Raw genomic sequence first — 17,144 nt, 5'->3', positions numbered from 1 at the left:
CCAGTCCTGGTACACTGTAACACTTTATTTGTTGTTCCATGTAATCAACAGTCAGCATTAAGTGGTAATGAGCTTGCTCCTCGAGCAGCTAGAGCCCACACATTAACCTGTATTTAAGGCAATTATCAGAGCAGAAATTGCCACACAACAGCTCCGTTCCAGGCAATTTAACAAATCATGCTCAAAGCTAACACTCATGGCACAGAACGCATGACAGAGGAACAAAAGGCTGTTGTGGGTGAGAGGTCAAATCAATGACAATAACAGCAGCCATTCAGAATGAGTCTGTCTGAAATATTTTCGATGGAATGTGATTACTCCCTGGACCTGATGCTGGATCTTTCCATTGCAACCTGTTGCTATGTTTTCGAGTGAGCCATACACAGGGTCACACTCTGAAGGCATATTTTTGCTCTGCAAGAGTTTCCATGTCTCAGTCAAGTGCTGTAACAATTTGGCCCGCTAGCATCACATTTATGCAGAGATTCCTATTATGGACTTTGATGTCCTCTTTATCCTTTATAAAACAGTCACTGCAGCCTCTACTCTCTCACCTTTATGCTGCTGCGATCTGTCTGGTGGAGGAGGATCGCTACAGCGTTGTGCCCGGGTTCATTTTCACTCCACTGTGTTCATCCAAGGTCACAGTAAATACTTACTCATTTTTCCCCCTGCCATAGCTATTTATAACTTGCCTTTTCCAAAAATAATTTGTGAGTTATCATTCTCAGGATAATCCATACTGTACACAGAAAAGTTGTAAAGTGTCTTTGAACTTCACAGATGTCATATGACTCTGTTTTATTTTACTCCGGCATTGTTTGAATTCAAGTGTGTGATGCTTTTTTTCTTTATTTGAATATATAATGACTCCTCAGTGTCTCAGTGCTTGTGCTGTTGCACATTGAATTGAACTTGGAAAGGCTTAGGACCCTCTGTGTTTAGATTGCCATGGTTTTCCTAAACCATATAATTTTCCTCTCTGCACTTTGTGCAGCCGCAGAAGGGGATACCCTGATCACTTAAGACTTAGCCTTGTTTTCAGGGCACCTGTTCATATGTGTTGGAAACGTGTCAGATTTAGGCTTAGCCAAATATGGCTCCAGGGCTAAGATCATGGGAACCTTTTCTCTCTCATGGGATTACTTAGTCACAGCCTCAGAATAGGCAGAGCCGTAATAGATATTTTGATGCAAACATATTTTAATGTAATGAAACTTTTTACACCTTCTTATTAAAGTCTTAGACCATAGACTTTGAAGCATGGGACCTGACTAAGGAAAATAATCACTGTTTGGATTGTTTTGAATTTCAGTGAAAATAATTTTGCTCCAGTAATTTTTTTCCAAGTAACATGCTCTCAGTACTTCAAAAATGAAGAGTGAATGCAATCTAATAAAATACATGAATAAAGTCACTAGTGGTCTGAACTTGGAGCCACATGTTGGATTATTCAGTTTCATTTTGGGTCATTTATCTGACATAGAAAACCTTGAATACTGCATCTGTATTTTGGTGCTCAGACCACACACAGCAGCACAGAAACATGTAAATCATGTAAAGAATGTGAAGAAAGTATAAGGGTTTTCCTTTGATGGCTAAGCCTTTTTCTTTGCACCATGTCTCATTGTGGCAAGACTCGTGACACCTCTCCCTCCCCTTCGTTTTTTTCCTGTTGAAATTAGCGATAATCATGGGGGAATGAAACCTGGATGGTGACTTGAGGGCAACAGGTTGAGTTTCCTTAACGTTCATAATCACATTTTCTAGTTTCATCTTACGTCTCTCTTGAGCTGGCACGAATGGCATACTTGAAATGTGAATCTGGGAAAGCAGTTTTGTTTTCAAGCACCAGCCTGCTGTCCTTTGGGGTTTAGACACAATGAAGGTGGGGGCGGAGTGGCAGAGAAATACCTGAGGCTGCTGTCTAGAGTGGGGATCAGTGGTGGAGCATCATGACAGGAAAATACCCTTCAACTCACACAATGGGGCCATATTACATCTATCATGCCCCAACGAGTCCCTCAACTTGCAACAATTGAATACAATGGCTTCAAGTCTTGCATGTAAACCATTTTCCCATAAGCCTTATTCTGCATTAAGAAGCATGTTTCAAATACTGTGCCAACCAAGACTTTCTTCAGCGAGCCAGATTGATCATTAAGGGGAGGCTGCCTTTACCCACTTTAACAGTAGTTAATGGAAGAAGAGAGAGCAGAGTCATGTTTTTGTAGGGATGATGTTGCAAAATCTCTTTTCTCATCCTCTGGTAGCTTCTTGGTCCAGCATTTCAGGATGATCAGTGGCACTGTTGTCTCTATCTGATAATGTCTGTAACCAAGCTTGTAATTTCTCCTGTCTAATCTCTTCCTTATCTCTAAGGGCCTCAAGAGCCCAGGGGGTTCCACTCTTATCTTTACTTCACTGCGTTATCTTGCTTACTTGGTTATTGTTATCTGAATGATGTAGTGTGTGGAGAGGGGGTTCAGTCAGAAAAGGACCCACTGTATCCGGTGAAGTAATGTTTGCTGTAATTTCCATTTCCATTGCTGGTAACATGTTTGCACTACTTGAAAGATGCAGGTTGAACTTCCCGATCTTTACATTTGTTGGACTGGCTAGCCCGTACTTTTTTTTAAATTAATTTTTTGTTTCAATGTAGCATGAAATTGTGTCCAGAGATAGCCAAGTCGTGGTTATGTCCCCTGCCTCTAGAGCCACACGTGTCGCTCTTACCTTGGGTCTTGCCAGAAATGTCTTTTGTGTGTCCCCCCTGCTCTGCTTCTAACTCAACTTTCCCTCTATCTAAAAGTGTTAAGAAATATTGGTCAGTGCTGTCGATGAGGTTGACTCCATTCTCCAGAACAGATAGGAAAGAGTCCGTTGTGGTCAGGGCGGCCCAGTGTGGTCAGCATGTGTTTTTTAAAGCCTTTACAGATAGCCTCTAATGCTCTCTGGCTCCTGTGATACATAGATGCCAAAAGCACTCAACCTTGCCCTGCTAAGTAAACATGACAGTGTTACTTAGTCTCTGTGCTGCTAAAGTTTTGGAGGGCGGTCACATTTGTCTGGAGTCACACATATGACCAAGTGTCATCATGCTTTCCAAACAAGCCTTCTCCAAATGACAATGTGGCCCTGTCCAATTGCTGCCCTCAGGAATGTTCCTTTTGTCTTTCCATTTTGCTTCCTGTGCTGTGTGCAAATAATCAGCCTTTCCATTCAGTAAGATGTTGTTCTCACAGTTGGCCTACATTATTGGCTCAACCTTTCTCCATAAGACTTTATCCACGCATCCTACTAAGGGAAAGCATTGTGTTACTGATAAAATGATTATATCCCCTTGAGGTCAGCTTTCCCTGTTTGTTTAGGGGGTGGAACAATATTTATATCTTGATCTGCACATGTGAAAAGATGGCGTCCCTGCTCTCTAGGTCTGTCAGACTAAATTGGATTCCAGTGTTGTCAAGTCTGCATCTTTGTAATCTCAGATGTGGCTTCACGTTCTGAAAGTAGTCTATGTAAAATCCATATTTCAGCAAATTTATCAAAGAGTTTTCCATTATAATGACTTTGGTTTTCCTCCGCACGTGATTATCTATTGAAGTTTGCTGTTGTACTTGCATGAGTTTCATTTTGTGGTGGCGTAAGTTTATTGCAGTCATTTACATCACTTTCAGTCTTATTCACAGGGAGTGGAGACAGACAGAATTAACAAAAGTTTAACAAATGAGTCTCTGTTGTCTCTCTGTCTGGGAGGAAATAACTCCCTTGCTAAATGCATGAAATTGAAAATATCATTGACAGATTTCTCCCCACAATTTACAAATATGATTGGATGTTTTGCACTTAATGACTTGTTTTAATGAGGATGTTCTGAATGGCCAGTTTGTGGCTTTTGTTGTCCCTTGTCCTTACCAGCCACATGGCATGTCTATTCAGTTAGTGACATCTACCAAGCAGACAGGGTCAGAGGAGGTGTGGCCTGGCAATAAATGTGTCACTTCATTTCCATCAGGGAGGAAGCAGTGCCATATTGAACAAATTGATGAACTTCACTTCTTTTTGTCTTGTTTTTTGCCTTTGGTACTAACCAGATTTAAGGCTCTGGGCAGATGTGGTCAGTATCCCTGTGTTTAGCACACACAACTTGGCCTATAGCCTACTGACCCAGCTTGTAACGGCAGTGTTAGAAATGCCAGAGAAGATTAAAGCAGATTCTGATTATGTCATATGTTGTGCTGTTACCGTTTTGTTATGGAAAGTCAGAGGTCTACCAGGCCTATACTGGCATCATGTGTACTGCTCAAGATAATGCTATTCATTAAGGCTGTTTTGAGATCTCGAGCTTGGCTTTCACTTTGGAACTTTGACTCATGAGGTTGGTAGGTTGTCTTGGCTCCATGTTTACAGCAGTTGCCTAGCGACAGCAGTTGCCAAGATACAGAAAAGTTCTGGAATTATGATGGCCCATTATGTGATATCCCCCAGCCACCCCAAACATTTTTCAATGTTTTGTTCTGTTTTTTTCCCCTTAGGGAACTAATTTTAGCATGTAGAGGAACAACCCTCGGACGTTTTTTTGTTTTGGACACAATTTCATGCTGTAGCATAATTAGCCAAAACATTGTATATTCAAGACATCTTATGTACTAGAGCTCATTGTGTGACTCATCTCCCACTAAACTGTGTTGTTATATCTCAAATTGTAGGTTGATTCAAAGTTGTTGAATGGTGGGATTCGCTGCTAACAGCTTGAATAGATCCTCCAGGTCTGTTTCTGTCATCAGCGTCAACTAGCCTACTTCTCTCAGTGCTGTCTGGGAGATACAACTTGCTGGTGCATATGTGTAAACCTCTGCCTTCAACAGATTTTTATGTTTACTTTCAGATCATTTAGGCTGATTAAAGTGGCAGCTTGGTCAAAAGGCTGCATGCCTCCTTGGACTAAACATAAATGTTAGTCGATACACAAGAGACCCAGCCCCTACTGTGATTGTGTTTGGCATTTTCCTACTCTCCTGTCTGTGCAGCATTACACACGGTGACCTCTGCTTTGAGTGGGTGGGGACCAGTGTGTTCTGTTCTAGACATACTGAAAGACCATTTGAAATGTTAGCTTCAAGCCTATGAGAGCACAGTGCCGTGTAACTCAACGCTCGGACACGGAGAACTCTGGATGTTGTAGTTGGCTCAGACACTTATTGAATTGTGATTGTTTGGAGCATGTCGACAGCCAAACAGGGGAAAGAATCATATGTGCGGTTGAATGGAGGTTAGAAGGGTGGGGGGATACAGAGTTGCAGCAAAAGATCAAGGAGAGGAATTAGTATTGGGGGAAGGGTATGCCAGAGCCAGAGACAGCATGCTATGGTATGCCCTATGCTACTTTCAATCACTAATGTGTGCTGTGCCCGCATAGCTGCCTGGATACTGTACGTGTGTGTGTGTGTGTGTGTGTGTGTGTGTGTGTGTGTGTGTGTGTGTGTGCATGCCTCTTAAAATATTTGTGGATGGAATGTGCAAGTGCATGTGTTTGTGTCTATAGGCCAAGTGAATTTACTTTTGTTTTGCAATATGTCACTTCCATGTGAGGTGAATTTCATGAGTGTGGTTTACATACTCAATTTGAGCAAGATGGAAAAGCAGGATTGTGTCATCACAAACTCTGTAGAAAATGCCAGAACAGCAGCTTGAGCCTCTCGAAGCCTGCGAAATCACAGTGATGAATTTGACAGTGTCTCCCTCATACCTTGGGAAATCACATGCATTACTAGAGTTGGACTTGTTATGTTGCTTTGTTATTTGAAATTCTTTTCATTATCATTTTCTTGGCTCTTAAACCTTGATTTCAGATAGCAGAAATTATATCAGTTTCACAGCTGCTCTGAGGCAGTCTGTTCCCAATCTGTCAGTTTAAGAGGTGTTAAAACACGGTATGACACATGAAGTTTGGGAATATCCATTTGCAAGTGACTATGCTAGTGCTCACACAAATGCGAGTGAGGGCATGTCATATCATTTTTTAATAGTAGATGAATGCATCAGTAGATGGATGATATGGTAGATTAATCTGGGCAGCTGGGCTGTTGTCTGCATCACCAGTGGAGTGCACTTTGCTGTGGCATAATAACCCAGTGGCCTTAATCCTGCTCCACAGCCAGAGAAGAGATTCCTCTGATGCTCTCCACTCTTCATATCTTCCTCTTGGGCACCAGCACTTGTCTCCTTGCTGGAGAGCATATGAACATGACATGTTTCCGCTGTCAGTGTCTGAGCTGCCTGTATCTGACACCTCAACAACGAATTGAAAATAGCCAAAATCTAACTCTGAAGAGTTTTTCCCCATTATGAATTCAGTGAAGAAGATCAAGATGTGCACTTCTAAGCCCCATTGTATCTGTGTAGAGAGATAGAGTCATAGTAGTGTAAGAGGCCAATTTTCACCCATGGCTACATCAAATTCACTCCTGGATGATGTGACACCAGTTAGCTCCAGGCATGTGAATCTGAGCGCTTCCTTGATGACACACACATTAAAGCAGATACAACCAGGTCCCATGGGGACTCAGAGACTTCTGCCATGCCCTGCTGGGCCTGCAGTGTCTGCCTGCATCGGCCTCCGAGGGCTGCAGACTGTGATGCTGCCTGGCACTTCTGTGTCACATATGCGTGCGCACTGATTCAGCTACAACATAGCCTACATGTAGCCCGCAGGCCTGAATATGACAGCATGCTGCATATTAAGTAATTCAAATGGCCTGAGGGCCTCACGCATCAATTCTTTGGAGTTAATAATTATAGAATATTATCATATTGACAGTAATGAAACATTTCATCTAAGCACCCACTTTTGTTGTTGAAAATCGTCATGTTTTGATATACGGTGCGAAAGATGCCATAAAATAATTTTGTCCTTCATGTTGTCAAGCTCAATAATCTTGTTTAAATTAGGTGACAATATCTAGTAATATAATTTTATAATTATTATTTTATTTTATAATGTGTTTTGCCATTGTCATGCAGCCGCACATGTGATAATAATAAACTCTATTTTAAAGCACTCCTCCAAACAAAGTTACAAAGTGTTTTACAGAGTTAATAAAAGACTTTACAGAATCATTAAATGAAAGGACAAAGATGTTTTCTACAAGCAAAGGGAGGAAGATGGTGAGCTGCAGATATCTGAGGTGACAGACAGATTAGGCATAGAGTGGGAGAACCAGAGCCTAATGTTCTTCACCTTCTTGAGGGGAGTCCTCAACATAATCACACAGGAGGGAGCTACAGACACAGTCTAAATACAGTCCTGGAGTTGTGAACATTTTTGGAAGAAAATAAAAATCCTAATTGGATTCCTGTGGAAAATACAGCTTTATGAAGGCCCAAATATAGCTAGTCACATACAATTTCTCCCATTGTCTGGTTTAGCATACCCAGCATACCAAATTCGGTTGCATATGCTGTATGCATTTTATAATGGCACTGAGCAAGAACTGCCAAACCGCAGTTGTAGCTCTGTTTCTGCTTTGTTTCTGTTGTGATTTATTTCTAATGTGCTCCTCAATTAATTCTAATCAGGCAGTCTATTTTACAGATAGAGATAGATTTACTCACTCACTCTTAGTGAACTTTTATTACTATAGTTACAGAGTGGGTACACGGCATGCATGCCATAACTTTCTGTCTCTGTGTCTCCACCATTGTATGTCTCTGGCTCTTGTTGTGCTTTTATTTTGTGACTGTTACCTGTTTATTCTCCATAAGGATGCATTTATTCACCTCCTCTATCCATTTCGCTTCTTCAGGGGCGGTTAGCTGTTGTCTTTGTTGCTGTTTTACCTTTCACATCACTATAGATGATGTTGTTATTGTTAGTCTGTGGTATTAGATCATGCTCAGCCCCCCGGAAGTCTTACATATTTGCCCCTAGAGTGCACCTCTGGTCCATATTTCATATCTCCCATTGGGCATTCCCTTTCTGGTCCCCAGTGAGGGGGGCGAGCCCAGAGGACGAGGCCCTGCAGTCTTTGTCAGCTCTGATTAAGACCTAGTCACAGTGGTTGTCAGTGGCCCAGATTCAGACGGAGTATCAACCCAAACTAGGCCCTCTTCCTTTTTCTCTTCTATCCCTCACTCTCTCCCTGCCGCCCCTCATTATAATGAGCCTGAGCACAGTTAATGGCCTTTATATAGTCCACAGACGGGAAAATGTCGACAACTCTTCAGAGGACAGCGGCTGGTGTCCAGCACTTATACAAATCCTTCTGTCAGTTTTTACTTTTACAACTTTTAAATAAGCATTATATAAATTCAGTTGCAAAAAAGTATAAAATAGCAGTCTTTGTGAGACAACCTTGGGTATTTCGGGTCGTGCTAACCTAGGTGGCCCATCTCAGTTTGTGCAAGATACTCCAGTGCAGTGTTTCAGTCTTACTAAAGCGACCCACACTGTATTAGTTACCGTGTGAAGGTGAAGCCCACCTCTGCCTCTCTGCCAGGAGAGGCTTGCAGGAGGGATGTGCTGATTGTTGAAGGACGTGGCTGTGCCAGATGCAGCAGCAGTGAGGTTGGAGTGATATAGGATGTGGGTGGAGGAGGGGTGACAGGGGGAGAGGATATTTGATGCACACTGACCAGGTGTGTTCACAGTCACAGAGAGAGAAAACAGACGAGTGCAAAGGGGCAATAAATATGCTTTTGTTGAGTCATGGTTGGGATGGGATGGTTCGGGTAATATGCTGTTACACATTGAAGTCCTTATGTGATGGTGTCAGTCGCATGTTTTAGAAGCGGGTGTGTCTCAAGTTATGTTATGTTTTTTCCTGCTTTAAGGAAGTCCCTCTCCATTTTAGACAATACTCCTGCGTAACTTTGGCCCATATACTGCCCTTTTGTCCTTAGTTCCGGGCCGGCAGCGGGTAATGCTGAGTCCAGCCTCCCCAACCTGGCCTCTCTGTTAAGTCCACAGGCATAAGGGCTGTTTACTCAACAGAGTCAGTGGGACATTGAATCCTAAATCTCTTCCCTTCCTCACGCTTCACTGGCCCAATTATGAACCCAATCACAGCAGCCACTGCCACCAGGAAATACCACTGTGTGGAAGTGAATGAATGAGTGAATAAGTGAAAGGAACGTAGGAAGGAAAGAATGAAGAAATCACACCAGGAATTTATGACATGTAGAGATTTAAGAAAAGCTGCATCAACATTTGATTGAAAGAAATTTGATTACATAGAATAATAAAATAACATTGGATTAACTGTGACCAATAGAGTTTTTATTTTCAGTGCAAACATTTTGATTTCAGCTAAAAGCCATTAGCGCCAAGAGAGACAATAGGAGGTTTCCTACTGTGAGGAGTGCAGCTGCGTTTTACTGAGAGGGAACATGTTCTGACTGTTAAATTGTATTAATGCTCACCATGTTATTTCTGCTCTCTGTCCCTCTCTCTCCTTATTCTTCTGTGGACCTCTCATCCCATTCACCAGGAAACAACCTAAGGTATGTATGTTTCATCTGTCTCCGTTCCTACACCGGAACTGCTAGTATCAACAGCACTGACATGCAGTGTTAGCAGAAATAATCAGGAGTTATTTTCAGTGCAAGTAGCCCAGTGTAGTGACTGCTCAGACACCCACCTCCTGGCACTGTCACAGATACTGCAGTAATTCAGTAGCAGGATGCAGCACAAGCAACAGTATCCCCCCTGTACCTTTTGAAGCGCTGAGAAGCACAGCCCAGAGGTCAGTCTACTGTCGTGGTATGGTTTCTAGGGACATGATTGAGAGTGTTTTAGTAGTTCGGTTGGTCAGCAGGAGCCGGATAGATGTCCGTGTGAATATGTCAGGGCTCTAAGATCCCGTGAACACCCACAAAGGCTCCACAATGAGAGAGGGATGAGCACGGACACTGGGGCAGTGTGTGTGTGCATTCAAAGCAGCATTGTTGGAGTGCACCCCCAACTCCCCCCTTGACGACGCGCTGGTGACTAGAGACACTCAGGCCTCCACACACCAGCCATGGGGCTTTGTGCTAAGTGCGTGGGGCCGCTCTGCCACTGACTGACTGGAGTACGCTCGCGTAGGGCGATGAGCGTCCATGATCCCTGAGGTCTGCGAACCTCAGCTACCCCTGCACAATTCAGCTAGACACTGAGGCAGAAAACTCCTGACTGCCTGCTAAGTCGTACTAGCACTCAAACTAGTTTTTCTGTGTGCTGAAGGGTATTTGCATGTCACAGTCTTATCCCGTATAACTTGTTTTTCTTACAGAATTGACGGTGTTGTGCTTTTTTAGCTGCACCTTGGTCATTATTTTTGCTGCTGATTAATAGTAATTGTCCAATCAAGAACAATTTGTTGCTCTGTCAGACCCAGAGGCAAGATAGACACAGACCAGAGGAGATTTAAGCCTTGGCTACCAAGTCAGCCCTAATTTAGAATGATGGCACTTTTGTTCCTTTGAATGGCACCCACTCACTTGTCTAAAGTCACAAGAGGAGGTCTTGCTTTCAAGGCATTCAGTGATCTCAGTGACTCCCATGCTGACTATGCAACTAGTGTTTCAATGGCTGATGCCGTTTATTATGATTAGAAAAGAGTTCAATCATTTTTGGACATTCATGGGGGGAAAACTGCTTCAGTAGATCAGCAGAGCCCTCAAAGAGAGTAGTGGCAACATGTGCAGCAGCAGTATGCTTGCACTGCAGGATGACAGTGCAGTAGCATTTCCCATTCTTTCTGCATTTTACAGAGAAGAAATGTGGCTGAACTGGGATAAAATATCCCTTGAAATTGAAATTCAAAAGTTAAGTGAAAAAAGAAACGAAAAAAAAAAGTCGTATTAATATTAGAGCTGGGCGGTATCAGTAGTATGAAACTAGATATCATCCGGGATTTTGTTTGCTGTAATATTGTGATAATGCATAATAAGTACCCTAAATGTTGTCTTTTCCTGGTTTTAAAGGCTGCATTACAGTAAGGGGATGCAATTTTCAAGCTGTTTTATTATTTGGCTTTACCTGCTTGGTTATATCCACATTACTGACAATTGTTTAGCAAATCCTTTGTGTGTAAATATCTCATGAAAGCACCAATTGTCGTCCCTACAATTGACACAATATCAGATGTCAGTCAGTATCAGTCAAAGATAAGGTGACATTTGATTTAGTCAGTATTGTTCAGCCCTAGCTAATATACTTACCACTGTAAGAGGGGCCGCAATTGTGTTTTATCTGTGAGGAAGAGGTGGGGGCTGCTCAGCAAATGAGGCCAATGCTCTTTCCCAGGGAGCATCCTTTCTATGTTGGCCATCCAGGGCCCAGAGGACATGCAGGTGCCTGTGTGACACAAGGGGTCTGTGCTAGTGAAGTCTGCATTGTGAGACCCAGGGCTGAGGGCTGAGGGCCAGCCTGCACTACCAGGGACAACTCAGCCCTGTTTCCCTGGACACCAGGGTCAATGAGAGCTGGAATTTCTTCTGGGGAGCTCTGACCCTGATTTATGAATTCATTTACCTCTGGCTCCTATGACAAAACATGGGGCAACTCACAGGGGATTTATACAGGAACCATGACACAGTAGCAACAACTATTACCTTGAATAATACTTAGACAAGTTTCATCCTGCTGATTTACTTAAGGGTAGTGTGATACAGCACTGTAAGTCTGGCTTTGTGCCTCTGGATGTCTTCCCACAGAAACAGCTAGACCACAAGTAAGCAGGCTCAGGTTGTGTGGTATACTGGACGTGCTTGGACAGGTGTGTAAAGTGTGTGTGTTTTTCTGCCTGACTTGCCTCTTCTGCAGGTGTTTGCCTTTGACCACTGTTTTTGGTCCATCGATGAGTCCAACGTCCCTAAGTATGCTGGTGAGTCATGAGCGTTTCTGCTGAAACTAATCTCCCCCATCGCCCAAGAACTCAAAACATGTCTCAGGTTTTTGCAGAACCTGTTGGGAGAGCTTTAAGCCACAACTCTTAGCACTGGTGCAGGGATAGCCCCTCCTTGATGGAAAGCCAGATTTTTGCATGATGCAAAGCACATTTTTGGCCTGCAAGCTGATTTTGCATGTTGAGTGAATAAACTAAAATATATAAATATATAAACAAGTGAGTGGTTTTTGCACTGGAAAAATAAAAGCACAAGTGGTTCAGTAAACAATATCTGACATGCACATTTGTGTTTTATTGAACAAATTTCAATTATATGAATAGTTTGGTGACATTTGTTTTTCATATTGTGCATAATTGTGTATTATATTTCCCGTGCACCCTCTAAAAGGTTAATGCAGTTTCTTCAGCTACAATTATGTTCATTAATGCGCAGAAAAGGTAATAGCCTCAGTATTATCTATACAACCAGGGTTGTTAAAGCCTGTACGAGGTAGATTTACATTGTCATTGTAGATGTTGTGTTTATCATATCACTCCCATTTTGTAATGGAAATGAAATATGTGCTTTGTGCTGAAGCGACAAGGCAATCTGTTCACTGAAGGGCTGCCTGAAGGGCCTGAGCCACGGCTTTATTTAGCTCATTAAACAGCTGCCCCATTCACCAGGACATGACAGTGAGGAACACAAGAGATTTCTCTACACAGCCTGGCATTTTCCACACGACCAAACAGGAATCTGTCACCTCTCATGAATCCTCTCTCCTAACATTGTTTTTCATTTTTTTGTGCACTAGCCTTTGTCCATACCTTTCACTGTACTTATATCAGTGTACTAATTCAGAGGATGCTAATCAGTTAGCTAATCGTACTGTTTACCATAATCCCCATGGTGACCAATTCTTTGTTTAAAAGGTCAAGAGGTGGTGTTCAAGTGCCTTGGAGAGGGAATACTTGAAAATGCATTCCAGGGATATAATGCCTGCATTTTTGCCTATGGACAAACAGGTAACTGAAATTTTAGACAAAATTTAAGACGCTCTTTCTGACGCTAAATCCATTACATCATGCACTCTTTTACAGATATTTATCAGTGATACTGTCTGCATTATATGTTAAGTCTTTAAGTAGATCTGCAGGCCTTATAGTCTGCAGAGGGCCATTCTGTTGCAGTGCAGCTCTGCAGAAAGTACAACAGGAAGACTTGTGTTTCTGATCGCACTGGTGAATCACTCAAGTCATATCCTTCTTCGTCATGGATTAAATTAGCTCTTTTATCCCATTTCCTGTCCTGGAGGGAAGCCCATGGTAAAATGACACACCTAATCAACACTTTAAAGAGCAGAGCACCAACTCTTATCTTCCGCAGGGCAAGAATATTTCAGTGGCCTCCTAATCACTAGATGTATGAGATTATGGTTTTTAAATTTAAATTTTTCTTGCATACATCAAGAAGCACTTAAGTCATGAAAAGAACCTCACTGACATTACTGGTGGCTCTGCAGTCTAGTTAGTTTTGGAAATGACCCAAAATGTGAAAATACACCAACTTTGACTGACAATATCACAAATCCTCATCATTACTTAACCAGACTAAGATTTTGTTATTAATGTTTAAGATGGTAAGATGATTAAGATGGCTATAAAAAATAATTGAGGTTACTACACTGAAACATTACGTTTGTTCTTATGAAAGCACTGTACGATGTAGCTCTCTCTCGGAAGTTGATTCAAATATGTGACTCTGCTGTGTCCCCCCAGGTTCAGGCAAGTCCTTTTCCATGATGGGAAATGGGGAGCAGCCGGGTCTGATCCCCCGGCTGTGCTGCTCCCTGTTTGAGAGGGTCCACAGAGAGGAGAACGAGGCCCATACTTTCAAGGTTGAGGTGTCCTACATGGAGATCTACAATGAGAAGGTCCGTGATCTGTTGGATCCCAAAGGGTGAGTTTGCTGTGTGGTCTTGCGCTGAAAATACATTAGTTTCTTCAAAATAAGCTTGTGGGATTATATCCTGGTACATCCTGAACATGTTGTATTATTTTGCTGAATACAACAGCCTTGGTCTTGCAGTACACCAATGACCCGGGGTTCAAAACATCGGTTACACAAGCAATTCCCTCAGTGCTCAAGCTGTGGTGTAATGTTCTCTGAGTCTTGATTCGCCAGTCCATTCAGCAGCAGCAGACAAACTCCAAACTCCAGCACTAGCAGTGACCTCTCAGTTAGCTCACACTTTGTGTTGGTTTTCATCTCTGTTTATAGCTCTGTTGTGTCTAGTTCCTTGAATGGGGATGGCGACAGAATGATGTGAGGAGGAAGCTCAACCCAGTCATTTCCTGCTGAACAGTGGCCAGCATCATCCTCTGACACTGCTGCATTCTTTGCCACCATGCTCTGCTGTGGGTTGGCAGACAGACTGCAGGGGAGGGCAAGCTGTGAAAGAGTGTGTTTCAGGGACATCTGTTAGTGAAGCTGAGAGCAGGAGAGCAGTCAGTGCAGCCTGTGAGGGGAGCCCCAGAGAGAGACTACAGTGGAGTGCTCTGTGTGCTGCAGATGTCTGAAGATGCAGCCAGACCCATTGCGATGTCGACTTCCTCTCGCTTATATAACCAGTCTTGCACTGTCTTGATCTCCCGCTGCCTCTCTTTGACTTTGACATTACAGATCAATTGCAGAATAGGTGTCTCTTTTTGCACTACATAGTTTAGTTTGCATTAGGAGTGTGTGTGTGTGTGTGGGTAAATCACAATACAGAATCGCAATAGAATACTTATATACATATAAAATCACAACGCGTAAGTGTTTAAATACTTGTGTTGATGATGTGCAGTGTTTTTGGCAATATGATACATGATATACAAGTGTATGATTAAATTTTCCCATGGTTTAGTGTTAAAAAAAAAAAACAAGCAAAAATCACAAGACATCATAATTTCAAACCGCAATACTTAAGAATCGCAAAACATATTGAATTGGCACCCAAGCATCGTAATAGTATCAGATCGGGAGTTAAGCATATCGTTCCAGCCCTAGTGTGTGTAGTGTTTTTGTCTCTGGTGACTGGCAGTGGTCTTGTCATATCCTGTTATTTGCTGCAGTGGGTGGCAGATTACTTTGAACTAAGCACACTGAGCTGTGAAGCTGGTGTCTGCCTGCCTCAGTGATTCTGTAACTATGGAGAGGGGTAGGTTAACTGTGATTAATCTGTAGGATTTCTCCCCAACTCCTGGCAAGCAGCCAACTAAAGATCCAGGTCAGCTGACGCACCTGCACCTTCTAGAGGAACATGTGTTTAACATTTGTTTAAGTTTGCAGTATAGCACATAAGTTTCCTAAAATATGCTTCTGTAAATTTTATGTTGCACTGAAATGAAAGCTGACCTTTTAACTTTGTAGCACATTTGAGAAGTCGCGTCATATACCTACTTAACAGTTTATATGAAAAAATAGCACAAATTGTATTTTTAGATTAAAATCTTATTGTAAAATCTCCAAATTTCTGATGAATCCCATTGCTCCCATCAAATAGATCTGTATCTCTCTGTAAATGATATCCCATTGGTTTATATGTTAGAATGATCTGTACCCACCACCACCAATAAATGTCCTTAGCTTAGGAGCAAGAGCTTCTAAAACTGTTAAACCATCCCTTTAACGTTTCGTTCATGCCGACCAGACACTAGGCCATTAGAGCTGATTTTTATGATTGCTCTAAAGACAGTGGGCCTATTTGTAGAACTAAGTGTTGAGCAAAGAGCTAAACAGAAATGACAGTGTAACAAAGGCTAGTAGCAGGCAATATTTTTCTTGGCTTTTCATCACCATGGCAGCGCTGAAGACAGAAAAGGTGAAATGTTGCAGTAAAAGGATAGGACTTTGGCAAGGAAAGTGAGTCAAATTAGGCATATGCATCACTGAAGCAAGTTATATGGATGCTATGCTGTTTCCTGCTATAATGTATGTCCTGATGATAAATGGAAAAGGAGGGAGTTGACCCACACACTAGCGCCGATGTGTTTCATTAAAAATGACAGACATGTCTTCTTTGGGGTCATGAAGTAATGATAAATAACAATTTAATTCAAACTGATCCAGTTTTTCCTTCTTTAAAAAATCACATTTTCCTTTTTATTTTATTTTTTTATTTTTTCCACATATGTACCTCAATGGAACTAATGTTTCATCTTGTTGTTTATCTTTCTATTCCTCTCCTCATTGTGACACTATCCGCACTTCAGGAGCCGACAATCCCTGAAAGTTCGTGAACACAAAGTTCTGGGTCCATATGTGGATGGTCTGTCTCAGCTGGCTGTCACCAGCTTTGAGGTGCGTCTTATCTATCACTCACCACACTGTTACTAAAGACTTTCTTATATCCACCCAGTTCCATTCACCAAAGTGCCTCAGATTTGAAATACACTTACTCATGATTTATGGCACCCTACAGAAATCCATGAATACCATTTCCCCACTCGTCAAGTTGTTGATTTATAGTCAGAATAACCCCAAAGTTTAAAATCCTTCCAAACACAGAACCTCTAATGACACACATATTTTTTGATGTGTGATGTAGTCATGGGTTTTTTGTGTAGTCATGCCAAGTCTTGGCAGGGCCTTCCTTAATTAAGTTTGAACATCTCCACCCTGTTCTCTTCTGCTGATATTAGTCCAGTGGATTTCCCAGAGCCTCAGCCCACTGCCCGCTGTGACCCAGCTAAATCACATGGCACGCAGCCATATGTGAATACTGCCTGCCTTTGTTGTTATCATAATGACCCATTTGCAAGTTTTGCCTTCACCCAGAGAGGTGTGCATGCTCAAATTATGTCCCAGCTCAGACATTCATTATTCTACCACTAATGCTCTCTCTTTTCCACACAAAACATTATATGCAACAGTGGCCAATAGTGCTCTCTCTCTTTCTCTATTGTCTCCCTTCTTCTCTTTGTCTCTCTCTCTCTCTTTATATATATCCATCATTATATATTTATCTTACTCATGACCTCCCTCTCTTTCTCTTTCTAGGACATTGAAGTGTTGATGTCAGAAGGCAATAAATCTCGGACCGTTGCTGCCACCAACATGAATGAGGAGAGCAGTCGGTCACATGCTGTCTTCAGCATCATTGTCACACAGACACTGTATGATCTACAATCCGGGGTCAGTCTTTCTTGCACTCACTATTACCATGAAGAGGCCTTTGGGGATGCTGGAATCAATGGCTTTATTGCTATTAATATATTTGTTTTGTG

At 42.2% G+C, this 17,144-nt stretch overlaps 2 protein-coding genes across 2 annotated transcripts in view; both read left to right on the top strand.

Annotated features, from left to right (window-relative positions):
• Positions 1-14,629, top strand: part of ptdss1a (phosphatidylserine synthase 1a) — a 28,586-nt gene extending 13,957 nt beyond the window's left edge. Inside the window, exon 14 of the transcript XR_003929540.1 lies at positions 14,611-14,629. The gene's annotated coding sequence lies outside the window, so the exon portion shown is untranslated. The remainder of the gene's footprint in view (positions 1-14,610) is intronic.
• kif13a (kinesin family member 13A) overlaps positions 1-17,144 on the top strand; it is a 42,144-nt gene that overhangs the window by 2,243 nt on the left and 22,757 nt on the right. Inside the window, exons 3-8 of the mRNA XM_030071820.1 lie at positions 9,492-9,504; positions 11,810-11,870; positions 12,807-12,899; positions 13,653-13,833; positions 16,131-16,218; positions 16,918-17,052. Of these exons, the coding sequence (XP_029927680.1) occupies positions 9,492-9,504; positions 11,810-11,870; positions 12,807-12,899; positions 13,653-13,833; positions 16,131-16,218; positions 16,918-17,052 (571 nt within the window). The remainder of the gene's footprint in view (positions 1-9,491; positions 9,505-11,809; positions 11,871-12,806; positions 12,900-13,652; positions 13,834-16,130; positions 16,219-16,917; positions 17,053-17,144) is intronic.

Source organism: Myripristis murdjan, chromosome 16 (assembly GCF_902150065.1).
Source record: "Myripristis murdjan chromosome 16, fMyrMur1.1, whole genome shotgun sequence".
Classification (NCBI taxonomy): domain Eukaryota; kingdom Metazoa; phylum Chordata; class Actinopteri; order Holocentriformes; family Holocentridae; genus Myripristis; species Myripristis murdjan.
The sequence above is the reverse complement of the archived record's forward strand: the minus strand, read 5'-3'. Positions and strand labels throughout refer to the sequence as shown.